At 40.1% G+C, this 17,566-nt stretch overlaps 1 protein-coding gene across 1 annotated transcript in view; it reads right to left on the minus strand.

Annotated features, from left to right (window-relative positions):
- The window catches only part of LOC140229467 (dynein axonemal heavy chain 8-like), a 119,359-nt gene that overhangs the window by 30,608 nt on the left and 71,185 nt on the right, over positions 1-17,566 (minus strand). The window contains exons 45-59 of the mRNA XM_072309721.1: positions 16,822-17,063; positions 16,050-16,190; positions 15,147-15,390; positions 12,784-12,926; positions 11,791-11,925; positions 11,200-11,322; positions 10,169-10,382; positions 9,131-9,237; positions 8,214-8,377; positions 7,524-7,716; positions 6,872-6,994; positions 4,660-4,790; positions 2,228-2,381; positions 1,352-1,516; positions 470-696 (exon numbers count right to left, since the gene is read on the minus strand). Coding sequence (XP_072165822.1) covers positions 470-696; positions 1,352-1,516; positions 2,228-2,381; positions 4,660-4,790; positions 6,872-6,994; positions 7,524-7,716; positions 8,214-8,377; positions 9,131-9,237; positions 10,169-10,382; positions 11,200-11,322; positions 11,791-11,925; positions 12,784-12,926; positions 15,147-15,390; positions 16,050-16,190; positions 16,822-17,063 — 2,506 coding nt within the window. The remainder of the gene's footprint in view (positions 1-469; positions 697-1,351; positions 1,517-2,227; positions 2,382-4,659; positions 4,791-6,871; positions 6,995-7,523; positions 7,717-8,213; positions 8,378-9,130; positions 9,238-10,168; positions 10,383-11,199; positions 11,323-11,790; positions 11,926-12,783; positions 12,927-15,146; positions 15,391-16,049; positions 16,191-16,821; positions 17,064-17,566) is intronic.

The raw sequence follows: 17,566 nt of genomic DNA on the forward strand, positions 1-17,566 counted from the left end.
TATAAAACTTTTGCGAATTGTCAATGACATCCAACACATTGTGTTCACAAAACCTTTTATATGCATTTACATCATACTTTCATGAATCTTGGCTCCTCACAAAGTTCACAAATGTTTCATGCCAGCAAAAATTTCTGGTGTTACATTACACTGTATTCCTGTTGCTGAATTCAATATTTTGGCATATTGCTATGTCACAAATATCAAAATGAAAAATAGAAATAAAACCACTGTAGTTATACAACATTTGTAAATCGCACTTTAACCCGTTTAGGACGGACTAATTTCCCATAGACACCAGCCCGAGTATACTCAGGACTCGTCCTCTACTGTTTAATTACGTACATTTGTACTTGTTATCATTTTGCACCACACCTGCAATGATCCAATGAGTAAGAAGCATAAGAGGTCGCAACATTAGAATCTTTACTGAGATAGTAAACAAGCCGAGTGATGGATGGATACGAACCTCTCAAAGTACTCAGTGCAGGTAGTGGCCACTCCATCATGAACCTCCCCCATGGTCTGCACCACCTGGAGCTTTGTCTCGGCGGGGCAGACGATCTCAAACTGGGAGAGGAAGTGGTTGGAGACTGCGATGAGGGCGTCCTTGGGCCAGCGTGTGAACCAGTCCATGGTGCAGCCTGAGATCAGGCCCGGGAATTTCAGTGAGCGGTTCCGGAACTTCTCCCCAACCTGTGGAAGAAAAAAATGGAGAGAAGGAAATATATCATAGTTTGTGTATATCTCTAAGGGAATATGAAGCCCAAATGTATGAGCAATATTAAGAGAACACATCAGTGAGAGTTTGAGGAAAATCAGACAATCTGTTCTAAAGTAATACATTTTTATAGTTTCAGAGCCACCATGGCTGGATAAACACAGTTTGTGACATCAGTGAAAGGCCATATTACAAAATATAATCAGAATTCCACAAAATCTGTTTTATCTTTTTTTTTTAAAGAGGACATTATCTCAACTTGTTACTGATATATTTCAAGGGTAATATTATTCCCCTCGCTTTCTGAAAGAATTTTGTCAAGTACTCTTGTATAATGCTGAAAAAAAAATAAGTTGAATTCTCTTTCTATTTTTTATAGTGTTATTCTGTTGCAAATGTATGATAAAACTAGTAAAGAACAAACAATGGTTGAATGAACAAATCGAGCTGAAATCACTGACACTTTTTACGACAAGATATTTAAAAAAAATTTAAAAAGAGATAAAAAACATGATAGGAAACAAAATAGTTTAAAAAAGCTAATAAAATATGGCACATTGACAATAAAGGCCATGGAACGATACAGCTTTTTAAGACTCGTCCAGCAATGACTTGAATTCACAAGCTTACAGGGGAGAAACAGAGGACGATGTGGAGGTTCTTGCAGGCCCGGGAGATGAAGTAGTCGTAGAGGTTGTCGTTGGTTGGCGGGCGGCGGGGAAACTCCTTCTTCATGACAGAGATCAGCTCCTGGGTGATCTCGTCCAGCTCATCGCGGGCAAAGAGGTTGGACACCTGAGGGGGGGGGGGGGGGGGGGGGCAGGAGTCGGAGAAATAATTCACCACTCATTAAGGTATTTGGGGGCAAGTCGGGTATTTCATGACCCAACGGTAATTAAGAGAGAGCGTATTTATCCATACAAATTTATATGCTTGGAACCAATGCCCCACGCTACAACTGAAACTGTGTGCATTATAGTTGATGACTAAGGTCCACATCAAATTTACCTTCTCAGGTCCAATCCTTTTCTGTTCAAGATCCTGTGCACTACAGTTGACAGCATCAATTTGAAAGCTGTAAATTGATTAACGTGCAATCAAAATTCTGTACTCACAATTAGACAGACAGTATAGTGATGATGACAAAACAAACGGATGTAAAACTTTGGGAAACCGGAAAAAAAAAAAAATGCTAATGAACCATTTGGGAAAAGTTAGAAGAAGAAGAAGAAAAAGGGGAAGGAAAATAAGAAGGAGAACAAGAAGCACAGAAGCAAGAACAAGAACTCAAAGAATGTGAATGAAATGTACGTTCAGTATCAAACATTTTATCTACATGTACGAGTGAGCTTTACTTACCTATCCATTTACCATTTGCCATGGGGTTGATTCTGACTAGCAGCAGAATGGCAAATGTTAAATGGATAGATACCAATGTATTACAATGAGATGAAGTAGATATCACATAGCAGTAAACCAGTGATGCCCGACTTCCTTGTACCATACCTCTCCCGATGAGAGCACGTTGTTAAGGTACTCCAAGAATGCCTCGTCCTTGATCTCATTGTCAGTGAAGATGAACGTGATCCCTTGGCCCTCGGCACCAGCCACACGGTAGAGATACTTGAGGTCGTCCATCAGGTTGCCTGCGTTATAAGACCTGCATTGACGAAAGGCCGCAACGGACTTCATTCAAAGTTCAGCCATTACAGGGATGCCATGTCATGTCCATAACCAATACTGTATATACTATATACTGTAAATGCAGAAATTTCCATGGTACATTAATTTTTGCATATTTTGCCCTACTTCTGGCTAATGCAAATTTTAAAACCCATGAAAATATCTTTACAATTTTATCTGCACATGTTGAATGGGTTGAAAATTGCACAGCGCGAATTCAAGAACCCTAGAATATGTTTTTGAGCTGCTCAGCGCGAAAAATTAATAGCGCGACCATATCAACATTTACAGTAATAGTACAGTTTACAAAAAAACAACATTTACAATAATTGTACAGTAGTACAATTTTGCAAGTGGTTAAATTTACAATTGTGGAGTAAGGTAATGAACTGAGAAATGTACATGTGCATGTCATGTTCACGTAAAGATCAGAGTTCATTATTTCATGTGTTGTTGAATTTGTGAATAGCGTCCAACTCAAAGAATACATGAAAATGTAAATGTAGGAAAATATATGACGTATACAATACATCATATATCAGAAAATCTTCTGGGAAAACCAAGGTGCATTTCATCAAGCCACATTTTGCTGTTGAATTACCATAATTGCAATGAACAGTGATATCTAATCCATAGGCGGCGACGAAAAATATAAAAGAATTCCATTTTCCTGCACACCTGTAACAGCTCTATCTATCGTGCCTCATCCCCTACAGCACATTGTTTAGGTATGCTATGAAAGAGAGGTGTATTTCTAATTTGAAGCGAAAGTAGTATCATTATTCTATTTCCACTGCTTCTCTCATTATGTTTCTGTGTCTTAAAGAAAGGTCTAACATCAGAGTCCCTTCTAAAGAAAAGATGCACATTTGTAGTGCTTAGGGAGAAATTCAGAAGTTCACTTTTCACTCGGTGCAAGGCAGAGCATATTTTTGAGCTCTGGGTACATCTCTGTCATTCCCTTGGGTCACTGTCACAGACCAAGACTAAATAACTCATGACCCTTTTTGCTCATGGGTAACCACAGGGAAAATCATGCTCCTCTCATGTAAACCGCCACACCTTTGTCAATAATCCATGCTCTTCAGGAAACGTACATAGCGCATGGGAATTGAAGGATATGAAGAAGCATGCAATTGCAAAAGACCATTACCATATGAGCACAATGAATCAACAAATGAATTGACCTCACATAATGGAGCAAAGAGCAAACTTGTTCCGTGATAACACAAATCTATTACACAAGGAACCTATGTTAAATATGAAAAACTTACCCTTATTACTCAGCACAAGCAGCAGCAACCATGTCAGCAAAATCTCTGGCCAGAACAAGGGAACTCGGTGAACAAACAAACTAAACATGCAAAACAAGGACAACGAATGCAACGAGGCAAACAAGAGAACTGTAGATTAGTGAATGTCAGAGAAAACAAAAACAAAGGAAAACGCTGAACACTGTAAGCATCAATAAGTTAGGTGCAGATCTAAAGAGATTTCAGTGGATATTGTTTGAATTCCTAGAAATACAGCATAACGCACACAAGTTCTAGTCATCTTCAGTAGATGTGAAATTAACCAAACCTAATCGTAGCTTATCAAAATGTCAGTGTCTGAATTATCCTACACAGAGTCAATGCTCAAACATTGTGTGCAAAAAGGAATTCGATTTGAGTGAAGGGCACTAAAAAATGTTATTAAGATGTAAATAGAATACGCTTCACTTTATAGTATTTCCAATTAATTCACAAACATCATGTGTAATCAGGTGTCTAAGGGAAATATATATTACAGCATAATCAGCCCACCAACAAGGGTTAACAGAAAAGATCAACGAAATAATTATGGAAGTGGATGTCATATAACTTCTTCTAAACGAAGTCTAAACATTATACATGCAGATATAAACATATATGCAGACCTGCACATACACGTATGTGTACATATACATACAATTTTGTACATAAATAATGCCTGCGTGTGAATGTTTATGTAATCAAACAGTAAGTTAGGATTATGCTAACAACAATATGATGCGTTAGTTTCAACACTAAACCCTACTCATCAAACATTTCAAGCGGTTCAACCATGTGTCTGTTGGATATTTGCAGAAAAAAAAAGAAAGTGAAACAGAACTTTTCTCTAGCACTATCAATTCTTTCCGCATCGGAGGATACTTAAAGAATGTAAATATGACAATGAACAAACACATCTCCTGGATTCAGAGCCCTTCCGGCAGAAATCCCCACGGGGCTTACCTAGTGAGGGTGATCTGAAAGATCTTGTAGCCAGCTATGAAGGTTGCCAGACGAGTCAAGCTCTGCTTCCCGGACCCACCGACCCCAACCAAGAGGGCGCTGCCACGGTCAGTGCGAATAATGCGTGAAATCTGAAGAAGGAAATGAAACCAATCCTTGCATTAACAGAATGCTGAGAGTTGTATGCACATCTGTGACAGTCTGATCTAAGATGATTTTAACCACATTTATGAGAACTGGCAAGGCATATTCCAGTCATCTACAGACAGTGCAACCACTGTAATGTGCCTTGGTGATTTCTGAATATTGTAGCCGTAGCCTTGAAGATCAAGACTATACATGTAATTCACAACTTGTTGATCTTCAATTTACAACCAGTAGGCTTAAACCTTTACATGCCCGGGCACTTTATTAGCGGTAACTTGCCAAGCTTTCTAACTGGCACGCAGTTAAATTCCTCTTCTGATGTATAAGCTTTCCATATATTGTTTCTAAGTGTGTCTCCCTTGTACAAGTGTGTCTCCCTTCTACAATAAACAGAGCTGCACACTAACCCATTTTTTCTACTGGTCTGTTCTTTCTGTCAGACCAGTAGGTACCCAGTTTTTCCATTTTTTTACTGGTCCATTCCTGAAAAAGCTACTGGTCCATAAGTGATTTCTACTGGCCAGGGACCATTGGGCCAGTGCCAGTGTGCAGCATAGCAATAGAGATTAAGAGGATTACATAATCTTTACATATTGGAATTACATAAATGCATATATCTGCGCCAACAAGCAAACAAAGCACAAGGGTCAAGCTCTGTAAGTTTTTCATGAATTGAATTGATTAATCTTGTCATCAGCTTCCATCAGTCAACTTTGATTGTCCATGGGTAGATGTTGCCAATTTTAGCCACATCTTTGAGTGATGTAAGATTAATAGTCGACATTGATCAATTGATACAAAGACTCTTCAGTGTTATTACTGGCTTTACAGAGAGCTAGAAAGTACAGTATTCATCGCATAATCGGGACAGGTTGGGAGAAGCAAACACGGCCCCTTTAAGCGGGGTGCCCGATTTCGCGATGAGCACTCACCATACACTAACGGCATACGACATGTACATGTAGTGTACACACACACTGTACACACACACACACATATGCATACTGACGAACTGTACATGTACATGAATACACAATCACGCTACCCCTCGGCGCGACCCTCTAGCTCTCCCTGCACATGGCTTTGCGTATATGTAGGGGAGAAGAATGTTCGCGAAAGCATGTGTTTTGCAATGGCATGGATACTTATACACGGCGCTTTCATGGCTATGCATGTACGTGTACTGGATGGACGGAGGTCAAAACACACCAGTCCGAAGCTTGCTTTGTAAGTTTGATGAAAACGACAACTGATAGGGAATCTTTGAAATATTGTTGTGGTATTTTGGTAGATTTTTGTGTAAAATATCAACAAAATCAAAGATCGCTTGAAGAAAATTGTCCCGTTTATCAGAGGTCCCCGCCCGATTATCCAGTGAAAATAACATGCATTGGAAATGTTTCTGGGAAGCGTATGTCATTTAAGCGAGGTTCCCGATTATCAGATGCCCGATTATGCGATGAATACTGTATCTTATAGTCGTGGCCTTGTCAGTGTACATCAGGATCAAGAGCAATGTCATGATTTAAACATTAATTTCTAAAAATATTTTCATCATGGATGTTTGAAGCATGGGACCTCTTGTAGTATACTAGAGTACTCACACCTAATAAAAATCATTTGAAGTCCAAAGGGGTCAGAGTTTTCGTTCCCACCAGAATATTCATCAGAGGAAAATTGGAAAACATTAAAGGCATGAAGAATACACTCATATGGACCACAGACATATAATAACATATCATGTGCCAGCTAGGAGGTTGTTTTTTTTTCTGCACTTTGTTTTTGCTTTGTTTTTTTCTTGAATGATTTTGGGGAAATATATGGTTTATTTCATCACCTCACCTGGGGGCTGTTTCATAAGGAGTTACGATTGATCTCACTCTCAATTTATTGACCCTAAATCAGCAAATTGAACATAAAATTAATCTTGACTGTACGTCAGCTTCACAGATACTTGCGCTTGATTTATAGCACAGATTTACTAGCATATTGAGCATAACTTTTTTGAAGTGCATAAGATCAATCCTACAATCAATCTTTATAAAACAGGCCCCTAAAGTCCTACCTTGACCAAGTGAGTCATGGCGTCCTTGAAGAAGACTAAGTCCATGTGGGCGCCGCGCACAGTCTCATTGTACTGCAGCATGTACAGCTGCAGCTTCTCCGAGAGGAAATCCAGGGTGGGCACCTGGGAAGAGGAGGGTGTGGAATTTTGATATGGAACAAGGAACCTTTGGATAATGTGTTCACAGAATAGGAAGTGACAACACAACAGAATGTGTAGAAGGGGATAGGAGAGAAAAAGAAAGAGAGAAAGAAAGGAGGATACATGGATATAGGAAATACATGTATCATCAAAAATGCAAATTAAATCAAGACAGTGATGCCCAAGAAACATTGCTAATGTTTGAGGAAGAGCAACAAGCTAGGTTGAGAGATTGCAATAAATGTGTACTAGTGGACAGACGGACAGAAACACTAGGACGAAAAGGAGTACAGAAGTTTGCAACACATACGCATCTTAGCAGGCCACACTTGCCACAATTCTAAAGTAAAGCAAAACAATGCAGCACAGGCCCTTCATTCCATACTTCAAAGCATCTTATCTCACATATGAGAATATCGATCCTAATTTCCGGCCTTAGTAAGTGAAAATTTTATGAAAATATGGCATGGCTTTGTTGGATAAGGCCACTGCCCCTGCAGCTCATACTCACGAGTTCGTAAATCTTGGGTGCATCCAAGTTGGCGTCATCTGCCTCCTCTCCCGTGGGCTCTGGGGGATCTCTCAGGAAGTCCACGAAGTACGGCTCCTTGGCCAGCTTGGATAGGTAGGCCTGCCCCAAGCTCTCATTGAGCACTCTGGAGCAGGCGCTCTCAAACCACTCTTTGTCCGTATCCGTCGTGAACCTGTCATCATCAGGGACAAGAAAGAAAAAAAAAATGAAAGAGAGAGAAGATTCCCTGTGTGAAATTGTTCTTTAGGATGGTGTGGATCACTAGCATTAAATGAATCTGTTCCATCCGTTGTACATTAATGACAATATTGTTTTTTCACTCTTTGGCATCTGGACAGATCGAGATTCAGGTCAACACTATTTAGCCTAATACTCTTCAATCCTAGAGTCCAAAGTGGTATCATTTTAAAGTGAAGAGAACATAGTAGTGTTATCTTCCTTTCTTCTTTCAACTTTTAAGTTTTGTTGTTTACTATTAACATCAGCAAAAAAACTGACAATGCCTCTCCACTGCCGCTTATGCTTCAGATCCCTACCCTCTACCCTCCACATAGTTTCTGCGATCGCGTGCACCTCTATGCATACGCCAGTGCCCTGGTCAACTTGGGCGCCCAAGCAAATGAGTTGGGGGTCTCGGCAGAAGAGCAAGCCCTGCTGTCTTGATCATACCTGTCGGCAATGACCCGGGTGCACTCGTGTTTCCAGAGTGCCAAGACCGTGGCCTCGTCCTCGCACTCCTCGCGGCACACATGCAGCATGCCCTCCCAGATGCGGGAAAGGTCGCGCAGGTTGAAGATGTAGTGGAACTTGGCTGGCGTCGGCAGCATCTTCACCTACAAATGTTTCAAAAATTAAGAAATATTTCAATGCTATCATATCACGATTTCAGGAGAAAAGCCAAAACAAAACAAAACAAAACAAGACAAACATGGTGATCATATGAGACTTGTCACTTCTATGATCAGATAGTGGCAAACTGCCTTATCAATTTGAGTAGTACATGTATGTGGTTATATGGTTTATGCATACATGTATGCACACATTTAATATAAAGGTATGTGTAGATAGGTTTGCAAACATTGACTGAATATAATAACAGTGTTATTAAATACCTTACTCAGATTCTAGGCCTCTGATTGGTCAAAGGTACAGTCATAGAAACCACTAGGTGATTGTCAGGCAGTATAGCGAAAACTAGTGACTAGGCAAACAGTTGTACCTCTGAGCACAATAGTTGTTTCACACCCTTAGCAACATCAAAGTAGGCTGGGTTTATGTTTTTAAGTATATTTTGCATGTGTTATTTTTTATTTATATTTGCACATTGTGAAATTATACACTGTACCTTACATAATTTCTCCTAATGGCAGCACAACAACTTAATTTCAATACCTTATTTTAGCATCGATATCTTAACCCGTTGAGGACGGACTGATTTTGCTATAACACGCCTTTTCCATAGACACCTGCCCGAGTATATTCGGGACTCGTCCTCAATGGCTTAAATCAAGTGCAATGCCGTATTTGAAACAAAATATTGACACTTCTTGCACAAATGCAGTCCTCTCGCTATGAAGTATCCTTACCTTTGTTTGCTGCCACAAGACACGCGTCAGTGGAACCAGCTTAGCAATGAGGTCCACGACGGTGGTGTCAAACCGAGCGGGGCAGAAGTATCCACTACCAATGATGCCTGGTCAAGATAAAAGGAAAATTACAGACCTCGATCCACACAAACATCCTCGAGATGAAAGCAGGATAAATATCCATCAATTTGTCTGCTACAATTGTAAGCGATGTAATTGCCATATCTATCTCCCTCAACCACAAACCTAATTCATCATGTGATCTCAGAGACGTAGTATTTTCTACCTCACTTGATACTAAGGAAAGTTTTCCATTTAGTATGTCAATTAAACTGTTCCTGTTGGCAAAAAGAAAAACAAAAGGTGACAGATCTGTGTGACGAGCATCAAACCTCAGTGTTCATATGGTTTGCACGTTAGTGGCATGTGATCAAATTTCTCTGATCTGCTCAAAAAAAAATTATAACATTTGTTATCATACATCATGGCACAGGGCTGGATGATGTAACCCAAAGTACAAACAGTATTACACAACATTCTCTCTCATTTTTTATGTAAAGTTATTAAGATTACTTTTCATAAGATTCTTAAGAATAGAATCATAGACTTGATAGCTATTCTAAACAAAATTGAATACTTGTCCATTTGGGTCTTACATAAAGTACTGTACATGCTTTGCACCCAAAGTCAAACCATTTTCACAGTATATTTTTACTGTGAGATACAATGTACAGTACATGTATGTAGCACTAATAATTAGCCTGACACAACTGGGATGAGATACTGTATACGCCGATTATTTCGCGAGGTTTTTATTTTCGCGAATTTCACGAGTCAGCTGCTATTCGCGAAACTGAAAACACACGAAAATATGGACTCTGATGTCGATATGATTGTGACGTACACATATAAATTTCACCGTTCAGTACAGGACCCCACGATCGCGAATTTAACCACTCGCAAAATTGTCAGGAAGTCCCGATTCGCGAAAATTTAGACTCGTGAAAAATATGGCGTATACAGTAATCAGAAGCCTACCAAAGATCTTATCAATAGAGGCGTTTGAGGGCAGGGTGCAGTTGAAGATGGAGAACTGTCTCTTGAGGCGCTGAGGGATGTCGTTGCGGCCGCCGCCCGGCTGGATCATGGCGCCGATGAACTGGACGTCGACGATGTTGGTGAAGTCTCCGGGCTTCTCCAGACTGTACATGCCCCGCATCTCCATCATCTGACGAACAATCTCATTGGTCACCTGCCATGACATGTCAGGACATATACCAAAAAGCCAAAAAAATTTGTGACATGAAGCTCTCTCAAACTGGAGCCGACAGCTTTTTTCCCGGCATAAAATTGTTGTGAATTTAAAAAAAAAAAGAAAAAAAAAATACAAGTACAAGTATACTACACTGTGCACAAAAAGAAAAAGAAAACTTATGCAATTTACTTTCACGAATCTTGGCTCCTTGCAAAATTAAGTACTTTGCGCAATTTTCATCCATGCAAAAATGTTCTTGTTTTAAAGCGTCATACACCAGACCAATGCAAATGATACAAGTGCAAGATTTTACAAGCAGTATCAATAGCAACAATGTAAAATACCTAGGAATCCTGAAATGTTTCTTGTTCTGGCAATTCTCTCCTTCCTCTTTCATTTCCTGTTCATGATAAAGCCTGCTGAATAATCTTGTTTCTAGTCAGACAGGAAAGACCTATGCATTCTTCTGAACTGCCACAACGTGATTAACTCGTTTAGGACAGGCTGATTTTGCAATTTAAAACGCATTTCACATAGACACCTGCCCGAGTATACTCAGGACTAGTCTTCAACAGGTTAAGAATCATGGTTTAGCTACTGGCATAAATGAACCTCCTTGAAGAGGATGTGGGCAGAGGTGTACATTTCTCAGAAGTTGTTCTCCAAAGCCACCATCTTTATATCTCTGTTTTGAGTCAGAGAGAGATTGAGTCAATCTTGAGAGCAGACAATCCCAGCATAGAAAATGGTTTGATACTGGTAAGTTTGAATCAGTTACAGGGCTCGCAAGAAGGCAATCCAACAGGCCACTTACCTGGTCACCCCATTCATTGATGATGGGCATGTTGATGTCGTCTACAAAGACAGTCATTTTCCTGCCAGCCGGTGGTCCATATGTGCTGCCCATGCGCTTGTCCACATAGCTTTCAATGGTCCTCTGTGGGGAAAAAAAAAAAAATGTATGAGGATATTTCCTGTCAAGTCAGGATTCCAAAGTACAGATACATGCTAAAAGGAACTGCCTCTAAAGGTAGGGCACAAGAGAAATGTGATAGCATGTTGTCCACATAAATGGGTCACTCTATGTCCTCGCCTATCTGCTCTCTTTGTTCTGATTTGTCAAATATATAAACTAAATAAAACTTTTCTGAACCTTGAACACTATGAAATGGGAATCAAAAACTTCCAATCCCACCTGCAATCTCTGAAATGAGACAGTGGGCCTGAAATACAAGCGTTCTATACCAGTGATTTGTAGCATCAAAGAAAGTTAATAACTCTTGTAGATTCCTTACTACACATTACTACAAAGGAACAAAGGAGAAGAGATAGAACTCAAATGAGTGCAGGAGGCCACAAAACAGAAGAGGGAGGGTTGACAGGGAGAGGTGACAGGGAAACTTACCTGGAACATCATGGGCGTGGTGGCCGAGGAGAAGTTGAAGCTCTTGCTCATGTGAATGTCTGGGTTGTTCTTGGACATGTAGCCCTTGATCATGACCGTCTTGGCTGTGCCCTGCTCACCAATCAGAAGCACCGCCTACAGAGTAAAACACAATCAACCATGCTTGTAACAAATCAAAGATTTTAGGTATCATCCTTCTCGGGCAAAGACTCCTTGTTTGCTAGTAAATTTTATCTGTAGGTAGCAACTTGCGTAAAAAAGGGCAAAATGTTAAGAACATACATTCTTTTATCTCGATAATTTTAGTCTTCAGCTTAAAAGGAAATTATGCATGCGTGAGTGTAGGACTATATCATATAGCCCTACACTCACGCATGCCTTGAATCATCATAATGCATTGACAACCTGCAGGAATAACTGGCACTTGATAAAATCAATCAAATTGCAGGTACAACACTGCAGTGGAAATACACAGTCACCTTCAATTGTATAGTTTGTCCGCATAATATCTTGCAAACTGGAACTTGTGACAAAACTTTGCAAGTGGGTAGATTTGCAATCACAAACCAGAGCAGGAGGATGACAATATGCATACATCCTTTTCAAGAAACAAAGTTTAAGTAACTTCCCACATTAGCGATAACTATTGTACATGTGTTGCAGGAGACAATATTTTTGCATGTTGTTTGTTTGCCAGCATCAGCTGACTAGTTATACTTTTGAAATATAATGTCATTGAAATAAATATTGAGTCATATCGTGACATAATTATGCTGTACGTTGATCTGTGACACAAAATTTGCTCCGGTCTTATTTTCTCCAAGGACTTACTGTTAGGCTTATTTTCGAGATAAGGTTTTAGGTTCAGTTTTATGCGAGGATTAGGAGTAGGGTCAGGGTTATATTTGTGGGTAGAATTTATTGTAGGTTTGGCAATAATAGCATGCAGATATTTCATGGGAGCAAATGTCATGGAACCACTTTGGAACAAACCTTGTTCTGCTTCGAGATGGTGTCAATGAGGAAACTAGAGCAGACGTTGTCCACGTTGGGGACCAGGATGGAGGAGTACTCAGGGACAGAGTCATCAGGGTAGATGTACTCCTGGACTCGGTTGGACCAGTGCTCCCAGGCACCTGATCAGTCAAGGATGGTGGTCAGTGAATGGAAGGTTACTTTCGCAAGCAGGTCAAGGTACAAACAGCAATTGTATTTCTATCCATTTATTTATTTATCTAATCATTTGTGAAGCATCTGTGCACCATCTATTTACCATCTTTCTATCAGTATCTATAGCATCTATACAGGCGCGGTGGAGCACCCCAATTATCTCGCAGAAATCCATCGGCAGCCGAGCCTCATTTGCATAAAGTAAACAACATGTACTCGCGTAGTTGAGAAAAAGTAAACAACTTCTCAAGCTAATAACAATTTCAGGAAACCTATTTTCGGATTAAAATTGAGTTAGTTTGAATTTGAAAACATGTCCGAATATGCACATATAACATATTAAAGGATTTGACAATGATAAAATGTGAAATTTTAGCGAAAACCTGGCGAGCAAAATTACCAAAAATATGCCTCGAAAATCATCCTAAAATTCACGAAGTGTGATTGCGGAACAAAAGCGCCATTCAAACAAAGTACACCGAAATTTATTTATCTGCTTGCATTTTAAATTTCATACCATAATATTCCCGGCCATGGTTGTGTCGGAAAAAAACAGAAGGTGATGTCAAAAATGACACGAACGCAAAGCGTACAGGTCGGTCCCATGTATAATTAATCGCGTCACTGTGGCGTTGCATGTCACAGCACACACAACGCATTGCTGCATGCAGCGTGCGCGGCAGCAGCTCAGCAATCACCGCCGTGCGACACTCAGCAAAATTGACTGCGTCACATGCAAATTGACTGCGTCACATGCAAACCAACAATGAGCACGAAATCCTGAATCTCACGTACCACGCATGCCCAATATTACGGGAAAAGAAATGACGTCATTTTCAATTGTTTCGCCGACTACAATTTTCTATTCCAAACCCTGTAGAAACAAGTTGATTTCTCAAAAAGTACAGGTGGTACAAAGCGAAAACTTTCACCATATATGGATTGAGGCCTGATGAACTTATGTTGCCAGTTTCGGACACATTGGAGCCCGGCCATAGTCCAGTCGGAAAAAAACAGAGAGCATGTTTTGCGAGAGGTGATTTTCAAAACGCTTTAATATCTCAAGTTCTAGTGCAGCAAATTTCATAATTTTTTCATCAAAAGGAAGGTTTTTAATAACTTAGATAGTGTGGGAAGTTTGAGTTTACTAGCGGCACGCATAGCGGCACAAGGAGAAGGTAAAGATTTGACTTTTTCATGCACACAGTTTCGGGCAGCCGTGGATGCCCGTTGGAAATTCAAATAGAACGGGGCGATAATGAGATGCAAATTGGGGTGCTCCACCGCGCCTGTATATACCATCTATTACCTATCCACCATCTACTACCATCTATCTACTATCTATCTACCATCTATCTACATACCATCTATCTACCGTCTATCATCTATTTACCATCTGTTACGTATCCACTGTCTATCTACCATCAATCTACCATCTATCTGCCATCTATCTGCTATCTACACTCCATCTACAATGTACCTATTATCTATCTACCATCTGTCAATTGCCAATCTACCATATATCATCCATCTATATTATCTATATATCATCTATCTACCAGCAATATATCATCTACTTGCCATCTACATATCATCTATATACCATCTATCTAAATGTATCATCTATCAGCCATTTATCAACCATCTATCATTCCATCCATCTACCTACCTTCTTCAATCTACATATGTATCTTTCCTCTCTACATATCTATTCTGATTCATTGCCTAGCATCCCTGCTACAATTTGCATCATACCCATCACAGTATTCTTCTGTGTACATATTTTTGCTGACCAGGGCCCTGTTTCATAAAGCTGTTCGTAAAGTTTTGAACAGCTTACGAGCGACTGGTGATCAATTCTGATGTGCTATATTATCAGAATTTCCATAATTCAGCACAAGAACTGATCACCAGTCGCTCGTAAGCTGTTTGCAACTTTACGAACAGCTTTATGAAACATACCCCCCCCCCCTGCTCACTTAACCCATTTGGTATGGGAACCTGGTGTTCTCTGTATTAAGTCTACAGGGATTTCAGAATTCTGTATGGAATGGGTTAAGATCACCAATTCCACATCTAGTGTAGATAAAATCTCAAGGATAGATATAATACTCAATCTCTTAATAAAGTTTCACTCAGTGCATTAAATCTCCATCTATCTCTCTCTCCTCAAACTCGTCTCTCACCATCCTTAGTGACGACGTATTCAAAGATGGTGTGGTTGCTTCCCTCCTCAATGGGAGGCAGGGCCAGCTTGCTCTCGTGGGCCACGATGAAGGCCTCCATGCGGGCGCGGTCCTCCAGCTCCAGTAGCGCCCCCAGGCTCCACATGAGGGCGAAGATGAAGAGCTTCTCCAGGTGTGGGGCCGGCATGGTGCTGTGGTCGTGCTCGTCACGGACGGGGATCAAGCCCTCCAAGAGGTCGACAGCCTGTCCGGGATCGGGTAATATGAATATTTCAGTGGTCATGGATCGCCAATAATCTCCCAGCAAGTCAGTTAATTGTTTTTTCAATCCATTCAATTTTTTTTTTTTTTTTTTTTTTGGGGGGGGGAGATAATTGTCTGGGCATTACCAATGAACATTCATGGTTTGACAGTAAGTCAACAGAATTTGAAAGAGTATGAAGGCATTTCAAAAATTTGAACAATGAAGGTTAGGGATCTTTTATCCATTTGGCAAGTTAATATGACCCTTGACAGCAGGAATGGTCTATTAGATATATCTAGTGGTAAGGGATCGCTGCTTTACCCCCCACTGGAGGTGTTTGTATGACCCTCCGCGCATCTAAAATGTTTTACGAGGGGGTATGAGTTTTCTTTCAGTGGTCTCCCTTCTGTACAAATGAAATTTGTATCATTGCAACTGCTGATCTACATTTTTAACAAACATGCCAAAAAAAAAAAAAATAAAACAGCGGGAATCGAGCGTGATATCTTAAAAATGTACACCAACAGTTGCAATCTTCCAAATTTCACGTGTAAAGAGGGAGACAAAGTGAAGAAAATTCCTACCCCATATCTTTACCAATCTGCTTCATAATTTCTTGCTTTCCTTCTTTTTTTTTTTTTTTTGTTAAGGAAAATTACCTGTTTGATGAAGTTGCACTCCAGTGTCTCCATCTTTGGCAAGAGATTCAGCGTCACATACTTGTAGACATCGTCAAAGCACTTGTGGAATAGGTCAAAGAGGATGGAGGCCTCACCCGCCTGTCGCTTGTTTAGCCAGCTCTACAAATTTACAAGCATAGTATAAATCCACTGGTTGATTCCTAACTTCTTGATAAGGGAAATATGTGCATATGAAATTCAACAGTAAACAGTGAAAATAAGGCTCATTCCCGTTTTTATGGCGGAATCAAACCTAATCAATCGCCTCCCCTGAAATTGAAAAAAAAAAGCAACAGCAGTAAACTTTGTATTTGAGGAGTATCCTTTAAATTATACAACATTGAGAAAGATTGCTAAATAATCAATGGCTGCAATTGCCACCTCGACTATGAAAAGCCATGTTACATTTTTTTTTTTTTTTAAAGGGAGCGAGGTGACACTTTGACCCAGTATGACTTAATAAAGAGAAATAAAAACAAAGGAAAATAATGAATACTAATACTTTATGCAAGGAAAACTAATAGATCAGAATTTATGACCACTTAACCATGTAAACATCATCATCTACAGGTAAGTGGGCAAAATTTGTGAAATGTACATTATTTGGAGGTAACTTGAAGGGAATGAATGAACTGTATGGCAACAAAATAGTGTTGCAATTAATGACCACATGTGCTGCCAAACAGTGAGGCTTTAGTAAATGCTTCATGTGAACACTAAAATGTGGCCACGAAAGTGATGGATATCTTACCTGAAGAATGGGCCGCCAGTCGAGGGCCGAGCTGCTCATGTAGACCATGCCGTTTCTGGAGACAGTTGCCGGGGAGGCGTTGTCAATGTTGTGCACCTCGAAGACCACCTTGCAGTTGGGGGCCATGGGGATGCGGTCGCCGTTGGCCAGCGTCAGGGTCTTGTTGTCATCCAGCACACTGTTGAGATTCTCGATCCAGATGGCGTCCACTGGTCCATCCAGGACTATCCAGATGTGTTCGCCTGTTGGGATATATTCCATCAGAAAGTTTAATTAGCCCTTTTTGTGTCCAGGTACTTACAATGTAGCATAACCTTTCAAGTTCTTTTTTTCTTTCTTTTTTTTAACAGGATTAAATCACCCATCTACATTTGGTTGAGTTTTAGATTTAGCAAAGCAAACTTACAAAGAACAAAGAACAGCACATGTACACAGTATATACCTATAAATGCCTTCAGCAAGTTACTGTATACGCTATATATTTTGTGGGGGTTTTATTTTCGCAAAGTCGGGAGCTATTCGCGAAATTAACAACACGCGAAAATATTACCTTCCAAAATGAATCCCTTGCCTTGATGATACGAACATTTCAGTACTAGTATACCATGTCACAGCTTACCGAACAGACCATACTGGCTAAGCTTGTTTACGTACATATAGCAGGTCCACGTCTACATATGAATACTGTAGAGAGCCAATCCATTATTGCAAGGGGGTAGAAAACTTACTAGTATTACTTAGTGCT

The sequence above is a fragment of the Diadema setosum genome, chromosome 6 (genome assembly GCF_964275005.1).
Source record: "Diadema setosum chromosome 6, eeDiaSeto1, whole genome shotgun sequence".
NCBI lineage: Eukaryota > Metazoa > Echinodermata > Echinoidea > Diadematoida > Diadematidae > Diadema > Diadema setosum.